This window comes from Elgaria multicarinata, chromosome 11, assembly GCF_023053635.1.
Source record: "Elgaria multicarinata webbii isolate HBS135686 ecotype San Diego chromosome 11, rElgMul1.1.pri, whole genome shotgun sequence".
In the NCBI taxonomy this organism is placed as follows: domain Eukaryota; kingdom Metazoa; phylum Chordata; class Lepidosauria; order Squamata; family Anguidae; genus Elgaria; species Elgaria multicarinata.
In genome coordinates, this window is record NC_086181.1 from 40,797,026 (window position 1) to 40,814,014 (window position 16,989).

At 40.6% G+C, this 16,989-nt stretch overlaps 3 protein-coding genes across 3 annotated transcripts; all 3 read left to right on the forward strand.

Annotated features, from left to right (window-relative positions):
• The first annotated feature begins 775 nt into the window (after positions 1 to 775).
• LOC134405859 (olfactory receptor 6J1-like) lies at positions 776 to 1,765 on the forward strand. The gene has a single exon (XM_063137112.1). The coding sequence runs from the start codon at positions 776 to 778 to the stop codon at positions 1,763 to 1,765; it is 990 nt and encodes a 329-aa protein (XP_062993182.1).
• Positions 1,766 to 8,176: 6,411 nt separating this feature from the next.
• Positions 8,177 to 9,163, forward strand: LOC134405860 (olfactory receptor 6J1-like). The gene has a single exon (XM_063137113.1). The coding sequence runs from the start codon at positions 8,177 to 8,179 to the stop codon at positions 9,161 to 9,163; it is 987 nt and encodes a 328-aa protein (XP_062993183.1).
• Positions 9,164 to 14,565: 5,402 nt separating this feature from the next.
• LOC134405861 (olfactory receptor 6J1-like) lies at positions 14,566 to 15,522 on the forward strand. Its single transcript, XM_063137114.1, has one exon. It carries the CDS (start codon positions 14,566 to 14,568, stop codon positions 15,520 to 15,522), a length of 957 nt encoding a protein of 318 aa, XP_062993184.1.
• Positions 15,523 to 16,989: the final 1,467 nt, after the last annotated feature.

Sequence of the window (16,989 nt, forward strand, 5' to 3'; positions counted from 1 at the left end):
AATGTTCTACAACTCTCAGCATTCCCTAGCAAGATTTTGAGAGGTAGAGGAGAAGGCAGGCAGGAGGAATGAAAAGTGGCAGAAATGAGTAATGAATATAAGACCATGGGAAGAGCCCTGCTGGATCAGACCAAGGGTCCATCGAGTCCAACACCCTGATCACACAATGGCCAACCAGCCATCAGCCAGGGATGAACAAGCAGGACATGGTGCAAAGCACCCTTCCACCCATGTTCCCCAGCAACTGGTGCACACAGGTTACTGCCTCAAATACTGGAGATAGATGCTAGATTGATTTATTTGGAAAGAATACTTATATACCACTTATTATTTAGAAAATCTCCAAGCAGTTCACATACACATATTTTAAATACACACACATAATATCTAATATTAAAACACTATTAAAAACAATTTCAATGACAACAAAACAAATGCATCTAAAATACACCATTACATAATTTAAAATTTCAATAACAATACAAAAAGCAGTAAAACAGAGGTTATTTATTTGTCTGTTTGTTTACATTTCTATACCACCCCACAGCAAAGCTCTCTGGGCAGTTTACACAGATGAAAACATATGATCTACTGTTATTACTTACAAGCCAGAGAAAGTGGTGTGTGCCTGGTTTGGGTTTGGGGGATGCAAAAGGGAATTAGTATTGATCTCTGTCCTTGGTGATGAAATCCATGCAGCTGGCTGCCTCCAAATCAATCTCTCTCCAACCCTCCATAGGTGACCTTCTTAAGTGGTAAAGAAAAGTTGCAAAACATGGAGAACTTCAACAAAACTGTGGCTGAATTCATCTTGCTAGGTTTCTCCATTGGGTATGAAGAAGGCATCTTTCTTGCCATGGTCTTTCTAGCTATGTATGTCACAACCCTGGCTGGCAACATGGTCATCTTCTGCATTGTGTTAGTAGATGATCAGCTCCATACCCCTATGTACTTTTTTCTGGGTAACTTCTCCATATTAGACATATTGTTTACCTCAGTTGTCAGTCCTCCGCTGCTGTGGAATCTCCTTTCTGGTGACAAGTCCATTTCTTTCTCAGCCTGCATGGCCCAGAGCTACTTCTACTTCTTCTTGGGCACAGTGGAGTTTTTCCTTCTGACGTTTATGTCTTATGACCGCTATGCTGCCATATGTAAGCCTCTGCATTACCACACTATCATGAATGATCAGGTGTGTATCAAGATATTGTTGGGTTCTTGGTTCTTTGGATTCCTCTCTGTCCTCTGTCCAACCATCAAAATTAGCAGGTTGACCTACTGCAAGTCCAACATCATCAACCATTTCTTCTGTGACTCTGGACCCCTGCTGGAACTTTCATGCAGTGACACTAGTTTCATTGAGCTGATGGACTTCATGCTGTCTTCTCTCGTCATTCTTGGCTCCACCATCATGACTGCAATTTCGTATGCATGCATCCTGTCAACGATCCTGCACATCCCCACCAACACTGGCCGGATGAAGGCTTTCAACACCTGTGCCTCACACCTCACCTTGATATCTCTCTCCTGTGGGATCTCCATCTTCACTTATGTAACTCCATCCCAGAAAGAGACGTTGGACGCTCACAAGGTGCCTGCTGTTCTGTCCACTATTGTTTGTCCTTTCATAAACCCATTCCTCTTTACCCTGAAGAACAATAATTTCCAGGAGGCTCTGAGGAAGGTGTTTCATCAGATTTGGAATTCTACGGTTCAAAAACTTAGGGTTCTCGGGAAAGGAAATGCATTGGTTCTGGGCAAAGATTAGTACAAATGTACAAAACAGTGACTTATTACAACAATCCAAATACATACATGTTTGGGTGTCAAAGACATACTTATATTAAATGGATGCACCCTTTAATTGAAGCAGAGCTTAGGATCTAACAAGGTACTTTGGACTTTGGGGGCTTCCCCCTCTTTGAATGGCAGATCCCATTCCATATCTCATTGTGGAACTCCCTTCAGTTGAAAAAGCAGTTCGCCATGCAATTTGGGAAGTGGCTGTTGTTGAAATAGATGTTGCACAGTTCTTTGGGATGTGTTTTCATTAAGGTAGCTAATCAACACAGAAAATTGCTGTCATTGGTACTTGCTGAAAGGGAATAATGATCTTTCTGAAGAACAAAATAAACTCAAACATCAACTGTGAGCTTTTATTTATTTTTTATTTATTTATTACATTTTTATACTGCCCAGGGAAAGCTTGTCTAAAAAGATTTGTTTTCAGGAGTTGTTTGAAGGACATTACATTTTCTGCCTCCCAAATCACATGAGGGAGGGTTTTCCAGAGGGTAGGTGTCACTACAGAGAAGCCCACCCCCATCAAGGTTCTTCATGGACACATTATGTTCATTTTAAAATGACCAGCAAGACCACCTCTGAAGATCTTAAATGGCCTCTGTGTGTGTATAAGGGAAGGTGGTCCCAAGGAAGGTGTGTATAAGGGAAGCTGGTCCCAAGTTATGTATGGCTTTAAGGATAAAAACATAACATTGTACATGACTCTGTTGTGTACAGACTTAGCCATGTTTCAAGGAGACTCACTGAAACCAATGGGACTTGAGTCAATCATGACTTAAGAATATAGAAACATTGGTCCATCCAGCCCAATATTGTTAACACTGACTGGCAGCAAATTTCCAGGGGTTTCAGGCAACATGTGCTCTGTCACTGAGCTAACTCTGACCCATGGTCCCTTCAGTAGAACTTCTTTCAGCATAAGAAGAATGAAAGGGCCCTGGACATTTTCATCACTCACAGCCACATTTTATCATGGGTTTTGTTGTTCTAAGGCTGCCCACACATTGCAATGTAATGTTTACATGTCCTTGCAGGAGAGGGTTTTGATGCAGAATGAAGATATGAAAATGTATGATGTCCCTTGATAGAAAAAAAATGACAACAGTGAATATTTCCCTTGCCCAAGGATATCAGTCAGCACACTTATTGAAGTTGTATTGGATTTCCACATACTGTTTGAATTATGTTAGTTCTAGAATGACAATATTTAACCAAATTCTAAGGTTTTACTGAATGTTGGCATCAGATCTGGTTATTACTCTCTTTCTTGGTGAACGCCAGCATAGTGTTGTTGAAATAGACAGATGAAAGCTAGGGTGAAATCCTACTTAGTCAATCTCATTGAAGAATCTCTGTCCCCCCTCCCCCTAAATTACTTCACATTTCTGGCCCTGGGAACAAAAACGCACCAAGTTATTTAAATTTCCCCACCCCCACATTTTTCACTTGACATTGATTGGTGGATGTTGGGATTTAAATAATAAAAAAGTAGATCCTCCATGCTTGGTGTACCACTGTTAATGTAGGTGTGGGAAAGACTGGATTGACTTACAGAAGAGTTGCTTTATACGAATAAAGTGTGATAACACAGCAGTTAGTATTAGAGGGAATAAAAACAGCCTATAACCATGATAGAAGAAGTTCAAATTGAGTTACTTTATTTGTGCTTTTATACACACTTGGCATGTTCAGAAGACACCTTAAACCCTGGTGGTTAAGGCTTTTGGTTAAGCAGCAGGGTTTAAGGTGTTGTGTGTGAGGCATTTTGTTCTACCCTGGTTACTCTGCTAACCCCATTTGGACCGTCTGCAGCAGGGTTAGCAGCTCTAACCATGGCTTAAAGTGTTGTGTGCAACAGCATTGCTCGTAGTTAGTGCTAATCCCAGAGAACCACAGTTCCACTAATGACAAAGCCTGAAGTGTCATCTGAAGCAGGTTATCTAACTAGGCATCTCCTAATGCTGGATGCATGAGAATGGTCCTGTTTAGAAGAAACCTTAAACCACAGCTTTAACCACGGTTACTAAGGCAAAAAATCTTCTTCACCGTGGTTAAAGCCATGGTTTAAGTTATCTTCTGAATGGGGCCTGCAAGTAATCAAAGGCATGGGTTAGTTGCTTCCTGCCATAAGAGAACACATGTTGCTTGTTGCAGAGATGAAGAGGAAACGAGGGAGTAGGAGAAATGAAGCAATCCACTTACAGGACAACAAGGGCTATGAACAAGACAAGTGGCTGTTGATATGACTTTCTCTATCGCCCCCTAGTGTCTGGAAGCATGTGGAATTATTCCTATATCCAACAGTAGGCAGTAGGGTGAGTTCAGAAGTTAGATATATATAGGCAGAGAGACACAGTCCAGGAAAAATGTAGATGGGACCCTTGACATAAAGATTGTTAGACATGCACATGTGCTATAAAGCAGATTAAAAGTGGAAGCTGCCTTATACCAGGGGGACTGTTGATCCATTTGGCTCAGTACTGTCAACTCTGATAGACAGCAGCTCTTAGACAAGAGATACTGGGAACTTGAACTGGATCTTCTGTGTGCAAAGCAGGTGTTCTGCCATGGCCATTAAGATCCAGTGAATTCAGCAGGACTTAGCTTTGAATAAATGTGCTTAGAGTTGGGTGATCAGTGTCACAGTCACCTTGTAGGATAATATCAAATGCAATTCTCTGATTTTCTGACTAGTAAGCAAACCTCACCCTGCTGGATCATTCTTCTAATTGGATCCCTGGAGAAGATGTATGGAGTCATCTTCTGGAAGGGAACTCAATGCATTAAAAAACTGAAACAAGGAAGGTTTCTTTTTTAGCATAGGTATTAGCAATGTTCTCCAGAAGCTTGAACTTTTTAAAAATAATAATAAGAGTTGAAAATATTGATTGTTGGATCAAACTGCTATTGACCCTCCTCCATTTTTCATTTAAAGTCTTTTGGAAAATACATCTCTATTCAATCCCCCTTGGCTGTTTTTCAGTACCTTCATCTTTCTCTTTCACGATGCTGTTTCTATCCCTTTCTCCTCTCCCTTTCCCATCAATCAACTCCACTCAACCACCCCTTGCTTACATCTCTTCCAGTGGAAAGAACACATGGTGAGTTCTGACTGAACCTATCGAAAATTCATTTTTTAAAAATTGGCAGGCAGGAAAACAGAAGGCACTGATACCCTCATGATTTCACAAGGACACCATTTTTAGTACTTGCTCTGCGGCTCTGTGACTGATAAGGCCGGTCGTAGAACAAGTTGCAGTTTGGCCTTGTCTTTCCTCCAGCTTTTGGACAATATCTGGGATGTATCCATCACTTGAAATTTTCAGTGGGAAGTCTGAAATGTAAACTGATATTCTAGACACAATTACTGGGGAACAAGTCTTTCTGAACTCAGTGGGGCTTGCTTTTGAGCAATCAGACAGACAACTCTGCTGATAAACATCAACAAAAATGGGGTTGGATGTTCACTCACTACTCGAAGAAGAACAGCATCTGGGGGTGCTCATTAAAGGAGAAAGGACCAAAAGAAACATGGTTTGATCTCTGATAGAGGCTAAAGTAAGTATCCCTAAACATCTGGTTTTAGAGGTTCAAGCAAGCTTACAGAGCGTCCTGCCTGTATACTTTTATTTGGTTGCATATGGCTTGTCTTCCTTGTATGAACTATTTGGACTAATCCAGGTATTCCCCCATCATTCACTTTGTGATAATGCAGTAAAATCCATAGAAGTTGCTTTAAACTACCATGGAGCATCAGTTAGGCCTTTTTCATAGTGGATCCTAAACTGGAGAAGGGAGCTGGACAATAGGTCTTTGAGAATGTCCAAAAACTCAAATATATACTCCTGGCAAATGCTGATGGTCATCCAAACATGATAGTCAGTGTTCCTTGGTCTGAAAGGTGAGGAAATGTATGCTTTGAAGGGCACTCAGGTATTTCAGATGGGATTCTTAGAATTCACCTGTGGATATCACCATGCATCCCATCTTAGACATGCATAGTAACTCTTTTCTATGAAACATACAGATATTCTATGTGGGACTTTATTTATTTATTTATTTATTTATTTATTTATTTATTTATTTATTTATTAAATTTATATACCGCCCCATAGCTGAAGCTCCCTGGGCGATTTACAAAAGTGAAAGCAGTGAACATTAAAAAAGTATACGAAATTTAAAACCATCTAAAATATAAAAAATATAGTATAAAACAACAGTATCCATTTAAACAACAACAGTTCTGTGGTCCCTTAAAAAAAAAAAAAGCTTAGCATATGTTGTTAAATGCTGTTAAATGCCTGGAAGAAGAGAAAAGTCTTGATCTTGCGCTGAAAAGATAACAATGTTGGCACCAGGCGAGCCTCATTGGGGAGATCATTCCATAATTGGGGGGCCACCACTGAAATGGCCCTCTCCCTTGTTGCCATCCTCCAAGCTTACCTCGGAGTAGGCACGCAGAGGAGGACCTTAGACGTTGAGTGTAGTGTATGGACAGGTTCATGTCGGGAGAGGTGTTCCATCAGGTATTGTGGTCCCAAACTCTCAGAATTCACATCATATGGATCCCATTGCAGACATTGATAGTAATTGCTTTCTATGGAGCAGCTGTATGGAGGATCATCACCTGCTCTGAAACATGTCCACCAATGTTGGCACCTTCATGTTGAGCAGCCTTGTTACTGCAAATCAGCCTCTGCCATCATTACATGCCACAGTAGATGGACTGGGTCAGAGATGACTTCTTTCATGTCATTGTGTACAGAGGACTGCTCTGTGTAGAGGAGTAACAAACATCAGAACTCAGCTTAAGCATTGATCTGTTTTGTTCAGGACCAAGCAAAATTATATTTATAAAGTTTGGAAAATTTGTCACTTTCACTGTCCTTTCCAGTTGTCCTTTTCATATCTCTTGGGCCAATTACCTTATAGTATTAACATTAACAAACATTGTAGATCATACATCAGTTTGTGGTGTGTGTGTGTGTGTGTGTGTGTGTGTGTGTGTGGGAGAGAGAGGGGGGGTGAGTGAATGAGTGAGTGACCTGCACTCTATGGTTGAGTGTGGGTTGTTGTTGAACCATGGTTCTTTGTTGATCCATAAAGTATCATGTCTGAATCCAGGACATTTTCTGCAGGGTGGCTAGTTCACCATGCAGTGTGGCTGTTTCTTCTTCTTCTTCTTCTTCTTCTTCTTCTTCTTCTTCTTCTTCTTCTTCTTCTTCTTCTTCTTCTTCTTCTTCTTCTTCTTCTTCTCTCTCTCTCTCTCTCTCTCTCTCTCTCTCTCGGCATTTTCCCTGTTCAAAATGTTCACTTTCCACTTCATGCAAAATGAAAAAAGAGCACAAATGAACATGGGAAATTAGGAGAGGTGAGCTTCACACTGATGTTCAGAGAATCTGGGCTGATCACGGCCATCACTTCTTTGCCTATCCTTATTCAGCTAGGAGAATCTCAATCACAGTATTAACACACACACACCAAATAACCAAAGCCCCATATATCTAAATTGAGCCATGACTGACACAGATCTCCGTATCTAAAGAATTCCAGTGTTTGTTTTTCAGAGGTGCGGTTTCTGGTATTTATTTATGTGTAGAGATGCATGAAAGAGTTGATAAATCCCCACCAATGCTTCATGTATGTGTCCTCCATCTCCTTACCAAATCTGATGAAGTGTGGGAATTGTGTCAAGTCCTTGAGAGCTTTTGGCATAATACATGAGTTAGGGTGCATGTTTAGACAGAAAAATGTTCTACAACTCTCAGCATTCCCCAGCCATGATGACAGTGTTTCACACTTAATGAGATAATGTTTGGCAAGATTTTGTGAAGTAGAGGAGAAGGAAGGCAGCCAGAATGAAAAGTGGCAGAAATGAGTAATGCTAGATTTATTTATTTAGAAAGAATAATTACAGGCTGCTTATTATTTCAAAATCTCCAAGCAATTCCCGTAATTTTTTTTTTTAAAAAAAACATTATATCTAATATTAAAAGAGAAAAACAATGTCAAGTACAACAAAACAAATGCACTTAAAATACACCATTACATGTTTTTTAAAAATTCAATAGCAGTACAAAAAGCAGTAAAACAGATGATGATGATGATGATGATGATGATGATGAACATAACTATACCACTCCACAGCAAAGCTCTCTGGGCAGTTTACAAAGATTACAACGTATGATCTACTGTGATTACTTACAAGCTAGAGAAAGTGGTGTGTGCCTGGTTTGGGTTTGGGGGATGCAAAGAGGAATAAGCATTAATCTCTGTCCTTGGTGCTGAAATACATGCAGCTGGCTTTCTCCAAATCAATCTCTCTCCAACTCTCCATAGGTGACCTTCCTAAATGGTAAAAGAAAAGTTGCAAAACATGGAGAACTTCAACAAAACTGTGACTGAATTCATCTTGCTAGGTTTCTCCATCGGGTATGAAGAAGGCATCTTTCTTGCCATGGTCTTTCTAGCTATGTATGTCACAACCCTGGCTGGCAACATGGTCATCTTCTGCATTGTGTTAGTAGATGATCAGCTCCATACCCCTATGTACTTTTTTCTGGGTAACTTCTCCATATTAGACATTTTGTTCACCTCAGTTGTCAGTCCACAGCTGCTGTGGAATCTCCTTTCTGGTGACAAGTCCATTTCCTTCTCAGCCTGCATGGCCCAGACATACTTCTACTTCTTATTGGGCACAGTGGAGTTTTTCCTTTTGATGTTTATGTCTTATGACCGCTATGCTGCCATATGTAAGCCTCTGCATTACCACACTATCATGAATGATCAGGTGTGTATCAAGATATTGTTGGGTTCTTGGTTGTGTGGATTCCTCTCTGTCCTCTCTCCAATCATCAAAATTAGCAGGTTGACCTACTGCAACTCCATCATCAACCATTTCTTCTGTGACTCTGGACCCCTGCTGGAACTTTCATGTACTGACACTAGTTTCATTGAGCTGATGGACTTCATGCTGTCTTCTCTTGTCATTCTTGGCTCAACCATCTTGACTTCGATTGCATATGCATGCATCCTGTCAACGATCCTGCAGATCCCCACCAACACTGGTCGGATGAAAGCGTTCAACACCTGTGCCTCACACCTTGCCTTGATATCTCTCTCCTGTGGAATCTCCATCTTCACCTATGTAACTCCATCCCAGAAAGAGACGTTGGACACTCATAAGGTGCCTGCTGTACTGATCACCATTGTTTGTCCTTTCCTAAACCCATTCCTATTTACCCTGAAAAACAATAATTTCCAGGATGCCCTGAGGAAGGTGTTTCATCAGATTTGGAATACTATAGTTCAAATCCCCAGCGCTCTCTGGAACAGAAATGCATTGGTTCTGGGCAAAGATTAGTACAAATATACAAAAAAAGCAACAATCCTAATACACACATGTTTGGGTGTTGAAGACATAATTACATTAAATGGATGCACCATTTAATTCAGGCATGAGTTAGGATCTAACAAGGTATTTTGGGTGTTGCAGGCTTCCCCCCTCTTTGAATGGTAGACGCCATTCCCCTCTCAAATGGTTTGTGGAACTCCCTTCAGTTCCAAAGTGGTTTGGCCTGCAATATGAGAAAGGGCTGTTATTTATTTATTTATTTATTTATTTATTTATTTATTTATTATATTTATATCCCACTTTTTTTTCCTCCAAGGAACCCAAGGCAGCATACATAATCCTCCTCCTCTCCATTTTATCCTCACAACAACAACCCTGTGAGGTGGGTTGGGCTGAGAGTCTGTGACTGGCCCAAAGTCACCCAGTGGGTTTCCATGGCCGAGTGGGTACTAGAACCCAGATCTCCTGACTCCCAGTCCAACACCTTAGCCACTACACCACACTGGCTCTCACTTTATGTTGTTCAACTGACAGCCATCCCCTTTGTCAGTATGGAAGTAATGCACAGTTCTTTGGATACAGACCAATGTGTTTCGTTACGGTAGCTAATCAACACAGAAAATTGGTTTCATTGGTACTTGATGAAAGGGAATAATGATCTTTCTGAAGAACAAACTTAACCTAAACACCAATTATAGTGAAACACTGTGATGTTTATTCCATCCATTTGACTACTGCAAGCTTTTATTTATTTATTCATTACATTTTTATACTGCCCAATAGCTGAGGCTATCTGGGCTTTTTGCAATTAAAACCATAATATACGAAAAGTCAAGATTTAAAACTTTAAAACTTAAGAAAAATCATATAAATCCAGAAAAAGTAGTCTATGGAAAGGTTGACTAAAAAGATGTGTTTTTAGGTGTTTGAAGGACATTACATTTTCTACCTCCCAAACTACATGAGGGAGATTTTCCAGAGGGTGGGTGCTGCTACAGAGAAGGCCCATCATAGAGGTTTTTCATGGAGACATTCCATTCATTTTGAAATGGTCAGCTAGACCACCTCTGAAGATCTTAAATGCCATCTGAGTGTACAGTATATAAGGGAAGGCAGTCTGGTATGTATCCTGGTCCCAAGTTGTTTATGGCTTTATAGGTTAAAGGCGCAAAAGCAAGGAAAACCCTGTGGGGAGTAAAAAGAAGCCAAAGGCAAAGGTAGAACCAGGCAATCTTCAAAACAGAATATTTACAAAAGTTTATTTACAGTGTCATGGTGCCGCCTACGCGTTTCGAACGCAAACTGCGCTCTTCCTCAGGGCTGTTATCTAAAATATAAATAAAAAAGTCCTTTGAATCATAATATTTACAAATAGAGGCGTTTTACAAGTTTATGTACCTAAAAATACTTTAAAAAACTTATGTATATCCAGACATACAAATTGTAATCAAACGGTGTAATACATCATCATTCAGTTAATTAAAATATATATACAAAAATATACCAACCAGGAGTAAATATCTCACTGAAACCAATGGGACTTGAGTCAATCATTACTTAAGAATATAGAAACATTGGTCCATCCAGCCTAATATTGTTGACACTGACTGGCAGCAGCTTTCTGGGGGTTTCACGCAGGAGCTTTTCCTGCCTTACTTGGAGATGCCGCAGATCAAACTTGGGACATTCTTCAGGAAAAACACGTCCTCTAACACTGAGCTAGCTACCCTTCAGTAGAACTTCCTTCAGCATAAGGAGAATGAAAGCCCCCTGGACATTTTCATCACTCACATACACTCTGCATCATAGGTTTTATTGTCTTAAGGCTGCCTAAGTGTTGCAATGTAATGTTTACATGTCCCTGCATATGCCCATTTTTTTGTGACCAGATGCAATTGATAATTGTGGAATTTGGTATGATTGCAGGTGAGAGTTTTGATACAGAATGTAGATATGAAAATGTATGATGCTCCTTGATATAAAAATGACAACAGAGAATATCTCTCTTGCCCAAGCATATCAGGCAGCAGACTGATTGAATTTGTATTGGGTTTCCACATACTGTTTGAATTATGTTTGTGTTGGAATGACAATATTTAACCAAATGTTGAGTAAATTGGCTCAGTGTTTGGTGATCGGTACAACAAACACCTTGTAGGATAATATAAAATGCAATTCCCTGACTTTCTGATGAGAAAGCAAACTTCACCCTGCTGGATTGTTCTCCTAATTGGATCCCTGGAGAATTTGTATGGAGTCATCTTCTGGAAGTGAAAATACATTAAACAGAGCAAAACAAGACAAGCAAGGCTTTAAGAATAGGTATTAACAATGATCTCCAGAAACTTGAAATATTTTTTAAAAATTTGTAATAGAATTGAATGTATTGAATGTTGGATCAATCTGCTATAGACCCCCCCCCCCATTTTTCCTTTAAAGACTTTTTGAAAACACATCTCTCTATTCCATCCCCCTTGTCTGTCTTTCAATACCTTCATCCTTCTCTTTCACTATCCCTTTTCTATGCCTTTCTCCGCTACATTTCCCATCAATCCCATCAATCAACTCCACACTACCACCCCTTGCTTACATCTCTTCCAGTGGAAGGAACACATGATGAGTTCTGACTGAACCTATCGAAAACTCATTTTTAAAACATTGGCAAGCAGAATCATGGCAACCATGAAGACACTGATACCTTCATGATTTCACTAGGACACCATTTTTAGTAATTGATGTATGCTTCTGAGACTGATAAGGCCAGTCCTAGAACAAGTTGCAGTTTGGCCTTGTTTTCCTCCAGCTTTTGGACAATATCTGGGATGTATCCATCACTTGAAATTTTCAGTGGGAAGTCTGAAATGCAAACTGATATTCTAGACACAATTACTGGGGAGCATGTCTTTCTGAACTCAGTGGGGCTTGCTTTTGAGCAAGCAGAGAGAGGACACTACTGATAAACATCAACAAAAATGGGGTTGGATGTTCACTCACTACTCAAAGAAGAACAGCATCTGGGGGTGCTCATTAAAGGAGAGAGGACCAAAAGAAACATGATTTGATCTCTGACAGATGTTAAAGTAAGTATCCCTAAACATCTGGTTTTAGAGGTTAAAGAAAGCTTGCAGAACACCTTGCCTGCATACTTCTATTTGGTTGCATGTGGCTCGTCTTCCTTCTATGAACTATTTGGACGATATCGGGTATTTCCCATCATTCACTTTGTACTAATGCAGTAAATCCATAGAAGGTGCTTTAACCTGCTATGGAGCATCAGTTAGAACTTCTTCATGGTAGATCCTAAATTGGAGAAGGGAGCTGTCCAAGAGGTCATTGAGAACGTCCAAAAACTCAAAAATATATTTCAAGCAAATGCTGATGGTCATCCAAACACAATTGTCAGTGTTCCCTGGTCTGAAAGGTGAGAAAACGTATGCTTTGAAGGGCACTCAGGTATTTCAGATGGGATTCTTATAATTCACCTGTGGATATCACCATGCATCCCATCTCAGACATGCATAGTAACGCATTTCTTTGAAACATACAGATGTTCTATGTGGGACTCTCAGAATTCACATCATATAGATGTCAGTATTCATTCCATTGCAGGCATTGATGGAGGCTCATCACCTGCTCTGAAACATGTCCACCCATGTGAGCACCTTTGGGTCAGGATGACGGCTCATTTTGAGCAGCCTTGTTACTATAAATCAGCCTCTGTTATTATTAACTTACAGTATTAACATCAACAAATGCTGTTGGTCATACATCAGTTTGTCGAGTGTGTTTGTGTGTAAGCGTGCATAGGGAAAGGGAGAGAGAGGGGTTTTTAGTGAATGAGTGACTGATGAGTGAGTGACCCACACATAATGGTTGATTAGATTAGCCTGTTGTCTGAATCCAGGGCATTTTTTACAGGGTAGGTATTTCACCATGCACTGTGGCTTATTTTTTGTTGAACAACCCTCATTGAGAAGCCTTGGTTTGTTGTTGGGTTGTTCAGGTTGCTTAACTAAGCGTGTTGTGTGAACAGCCCCATTGAGTGATTTTCAAGGATATAATAATTGAACCTAGTATCGAAATCTAGAGGGGTAATCCAAAACTAGCATAGATCAAGTACTGTGCTGGGTCTAGAGAAAGCTGGTTGCACTTGAAACCTGTTGATTTGGGTGGGGATTAACTTAATCATTACTAGTTGCTCACACTCATTTCAATGGGGCCTAAGTGCAGTTTACATAGTCTGGATCCCACCTAACATCTTTTTACTCATGAATGATTCAACAGAATAGAGAAAACCAAATAATTGGACCATTGAAGGTCATACCCTCATTAGGAATGCCAGAGGATTCCATTTAGGAGTGAAGTTCGATGTTGTTGTTTTTCTGGTTCGGCCCCACGGATTTCCTTTGGCTTCCCTCTGCTAGCACTGACTTGCTCAAGTTTTACCTGGTGCTCCATGAAGTTCAGAACATAGGAAAGGGACTGATAGGTGGAATGCCCCTTCAGACCCCAGAAGTTGCCCACCGCTGATATAAGTAATCAGGCAGAACTTCTGTTTCAATTAATGCTGACCAGAGGTTGCTGGATTTAGATTTGCCAGACCTCCAGGATGCTGACTGGGGCCCATGCTCCTCTCAGTCCTTAGGTTTACCAGTTGGGATGCCCTATTTGCATTGGTTAATGATTCCAAAACATAGGAGAGCATTTTCATTAGCTAGATTTAACGTTCTTCCCTCTAACCTTCTAGACTGCAATTGTAATATCAAGGTGGAAACCATAAGTCATGTGTTACTGGGTCTGCTCAGACAACACACTAACCCATGGTTAGGCCTCTAACCATCGTGAGCATGTTTAAACTGTGGTTTAGTAGCTACCAGGTTCGGAATGTTTCACACAATATGCTAAGTCATGGATCACATGACATGCTGAATCATAATGCTTAACTGCTGTGGCTTAGCATGTCATCTGAACAAGGTCACTGTTTTGCAGTTTTTATCAAGGAGTGATCTTTTAAATCCCATATTTCAGGCCTTTCTTGGACACCTCAGATACGTCAATTTCTGAGCAAGTGGCCAAGTTTCGGAAAATGGCTATTTCCATCTGATCCACTATGACTAATTGTCTTTTTAAAGTTTAATGAATGATCTGTCCTATGTATGTAATTTATTTTGTGAGCTGGAATGGGCTATTGAAAGCAATAAAGAGTTGTTGTTGTGGTGGTTGTTATAATTAGTGTTTATGACAGCTGAAAATATACTTCTGTATTGTGTTTGGAGTGTGTGGAAAGAAGGTATTCTAGATGTTAAAATCTGGGTTTTGAAAACAATGAAAGAAATGAATCATAATGTTGAGGTATGCCATCCCCCTTCTGCTGGTGATTAATTCTCTGTTTGTTTTTGGTGAGATTAGAGATGGGAAACCACACCAGATATGAAGACTTCATCCTCTTGGGCTTTCTGATTGGGCGTAAAGCAGAGATTCTATTGGCAATGGTTCTCATAGCTGTGTACACCTTGACATTATTTGGTAATGTGACCATTCTGTTCATTACTTCCACCAACAGCCGCCTCCAGACACCCATGTACTTCTTCCTTGGCAACCTCTCCATACTGGACCTTGCTTTCTCAACGGTGACTGTTCCCAGTTTGCTAAAGAGTCTTGTGTCTGGAGTCAAGACTATCTCCTTCACTGGCTGCATGGCCCAGTCCTACTTCTACTTCTTCTTGGCTACTGTGGAGTACTTCCTCTTGACCTCCATGTCCTATGACCGATATGTGGCTATTTGCAACCCATTACGCTATCCCATTATCATGAACGGCCGTTGCTGTGTCCAAATGGTGTTGGCTTGCTGGCTGGGTGGTTTTGTCTCTGTCCTCTATCCAACTATCACAATTACCAGGTTCTCTTATTGCAAGTCCAATGTCATTGACCACTTCTTCTGTGATAGTGAGCCCCTGCTGAAGATATCCTGCACAGACACAGGCTTGATACAGATCATCACTTTCATTCTGTCATCAGTTGTTATTCTTTGCTCTTTAGTCCTCACTGTGATCTCCTATGCTTACATAGCCTCTGCCATATTGGTTATACCCACTGACACTGGGCGGAAGAAGGCCTTCAACACATGTGCATCACATCTCACTTTGTTCCTAATGGCCACTAGTGTCTCCATCTTGCTGTATGTGATTCCATCTAAGAAATCCACTTTGGGAGCCCGCAAAGTCCCAGCACTACTCAGTAGCATAATCAACCCATTTCTGAGTCCCTTTGTCTACACGCTGAGAAATGATTTGGTCAAAAGCGTTCTGCAAGAGATTTTTGGTCAGGGCAAAGCAATCATAGCTCAGCAGCTGCAGAACCGTGCTTAAATTTTGTGTGGAAACATTGCCTTTTAAATCTATATCCAGTAGATTGAATCAGCCATACTTTAGTCTATGGATCAAACTTTCACAAATTAGGAAATTTGTGCAAATGTGGGGAAACTTTTGTAGAAATATTGGAAGATTTGTGAAAATCTCCTGTTTGCTCAAAGGGAGCAGTGATTGCAAACATGTCAGAGAAATTGGGAGTAAGGTGATGTTTGGATAATCCTAGCAATTGTGAACATTTGTTTGCCTATAGCTAATTGGGCCTACAGAGAGAGTAGAAAGAGAAATGTTCTAAAGAAATTAGGGGTAAGGTAGAATGTAGCCCCGTTCAGGCATAGGAATTCATGAAAGAAAAAAAATGCACACTGCTAGGAAAACACACACACACAGAGAGCGAGAGAGAGCGAGAGAGAACACTCCACATGTTCTGCCCTGGCTGGCATGAGGTGAAGCCCCAAACTTTAGAGAAGTACGACAAAGGGATGGCCACCACTTTGGATGGTTTTAAAACAGGACGGGACAAATTCATGCAGAATTATAGTTTCATCCCAGATACCCATTTCCCTCGAATTATCCCCATAGCGTAAAGCTGTTGTTGTTGTTGTTGTTGTTAGCTAAATCACACCTTGAGCAGTGGCAGACCTAAGATCCTTTGCATTTCAGGAAAAGGGTTTAAGCAATGGAAAAATAATAATAAAAAAATCAACGGATGACCCAACCCAATTCAAATATGGTATGCTTAAAGCCCTCCTGAATATCTATTACTGTGCCAATTTCGATGTCTTTATCTTTAAAACTTATGCAGATGTAAGTATTTGTTTAATTTGTACTTTAAACATATCAAATCATCCTCTTGAGCCCCCAGTGGCCACTTAGAGAACAACAAAAGATTTGCTCCTAAAGGGGTAGTAAAATACGTTGGTTCTTTTGGCTAAGAAGCACAATTAAACCAGGGTGCATGGGAGTACTTCACAGTCAAAGCAGATTATAAGCTGGAAAACTTCGGAGTTCTTTGCATGCACTTTGCAGTGATTGCACAGTATAACGCTGGTGTGATGAAGCTCTAAGACTATCAATGGCTACTAGTCATGATGGATATGTGCTACCTCCAGTATCGGAGGCAGCATAACCATGTACACCAGCATGACTATGCACGCCATTCCTGTCCTGCTTGTGGGTTTCTCATGGGCAGTTAGTTGGCCTCTGTGTCAACAGAATGCTGGACTAGATGGATCCTTGCTCTGATCCATCAGGGCTCTTCTTAAGTTCTTAAAAAAGACCTTTGATAAAATCCTCTCTCTCTCTCTCTCTCTCTCTCTCTCTCTCTCTCTCTCTCTCTCTCTCTCTCTCTCTCTCTCTCTCTCTCTCTCTCTCTCTCCCTCTCCCTCTCTCTCTCTCTCTGTGTGTGTGTTTGTGTGTAGTAACAGCCTAATGTCAATGGAATGCTGGCTGACTTTTGGAAGGAGG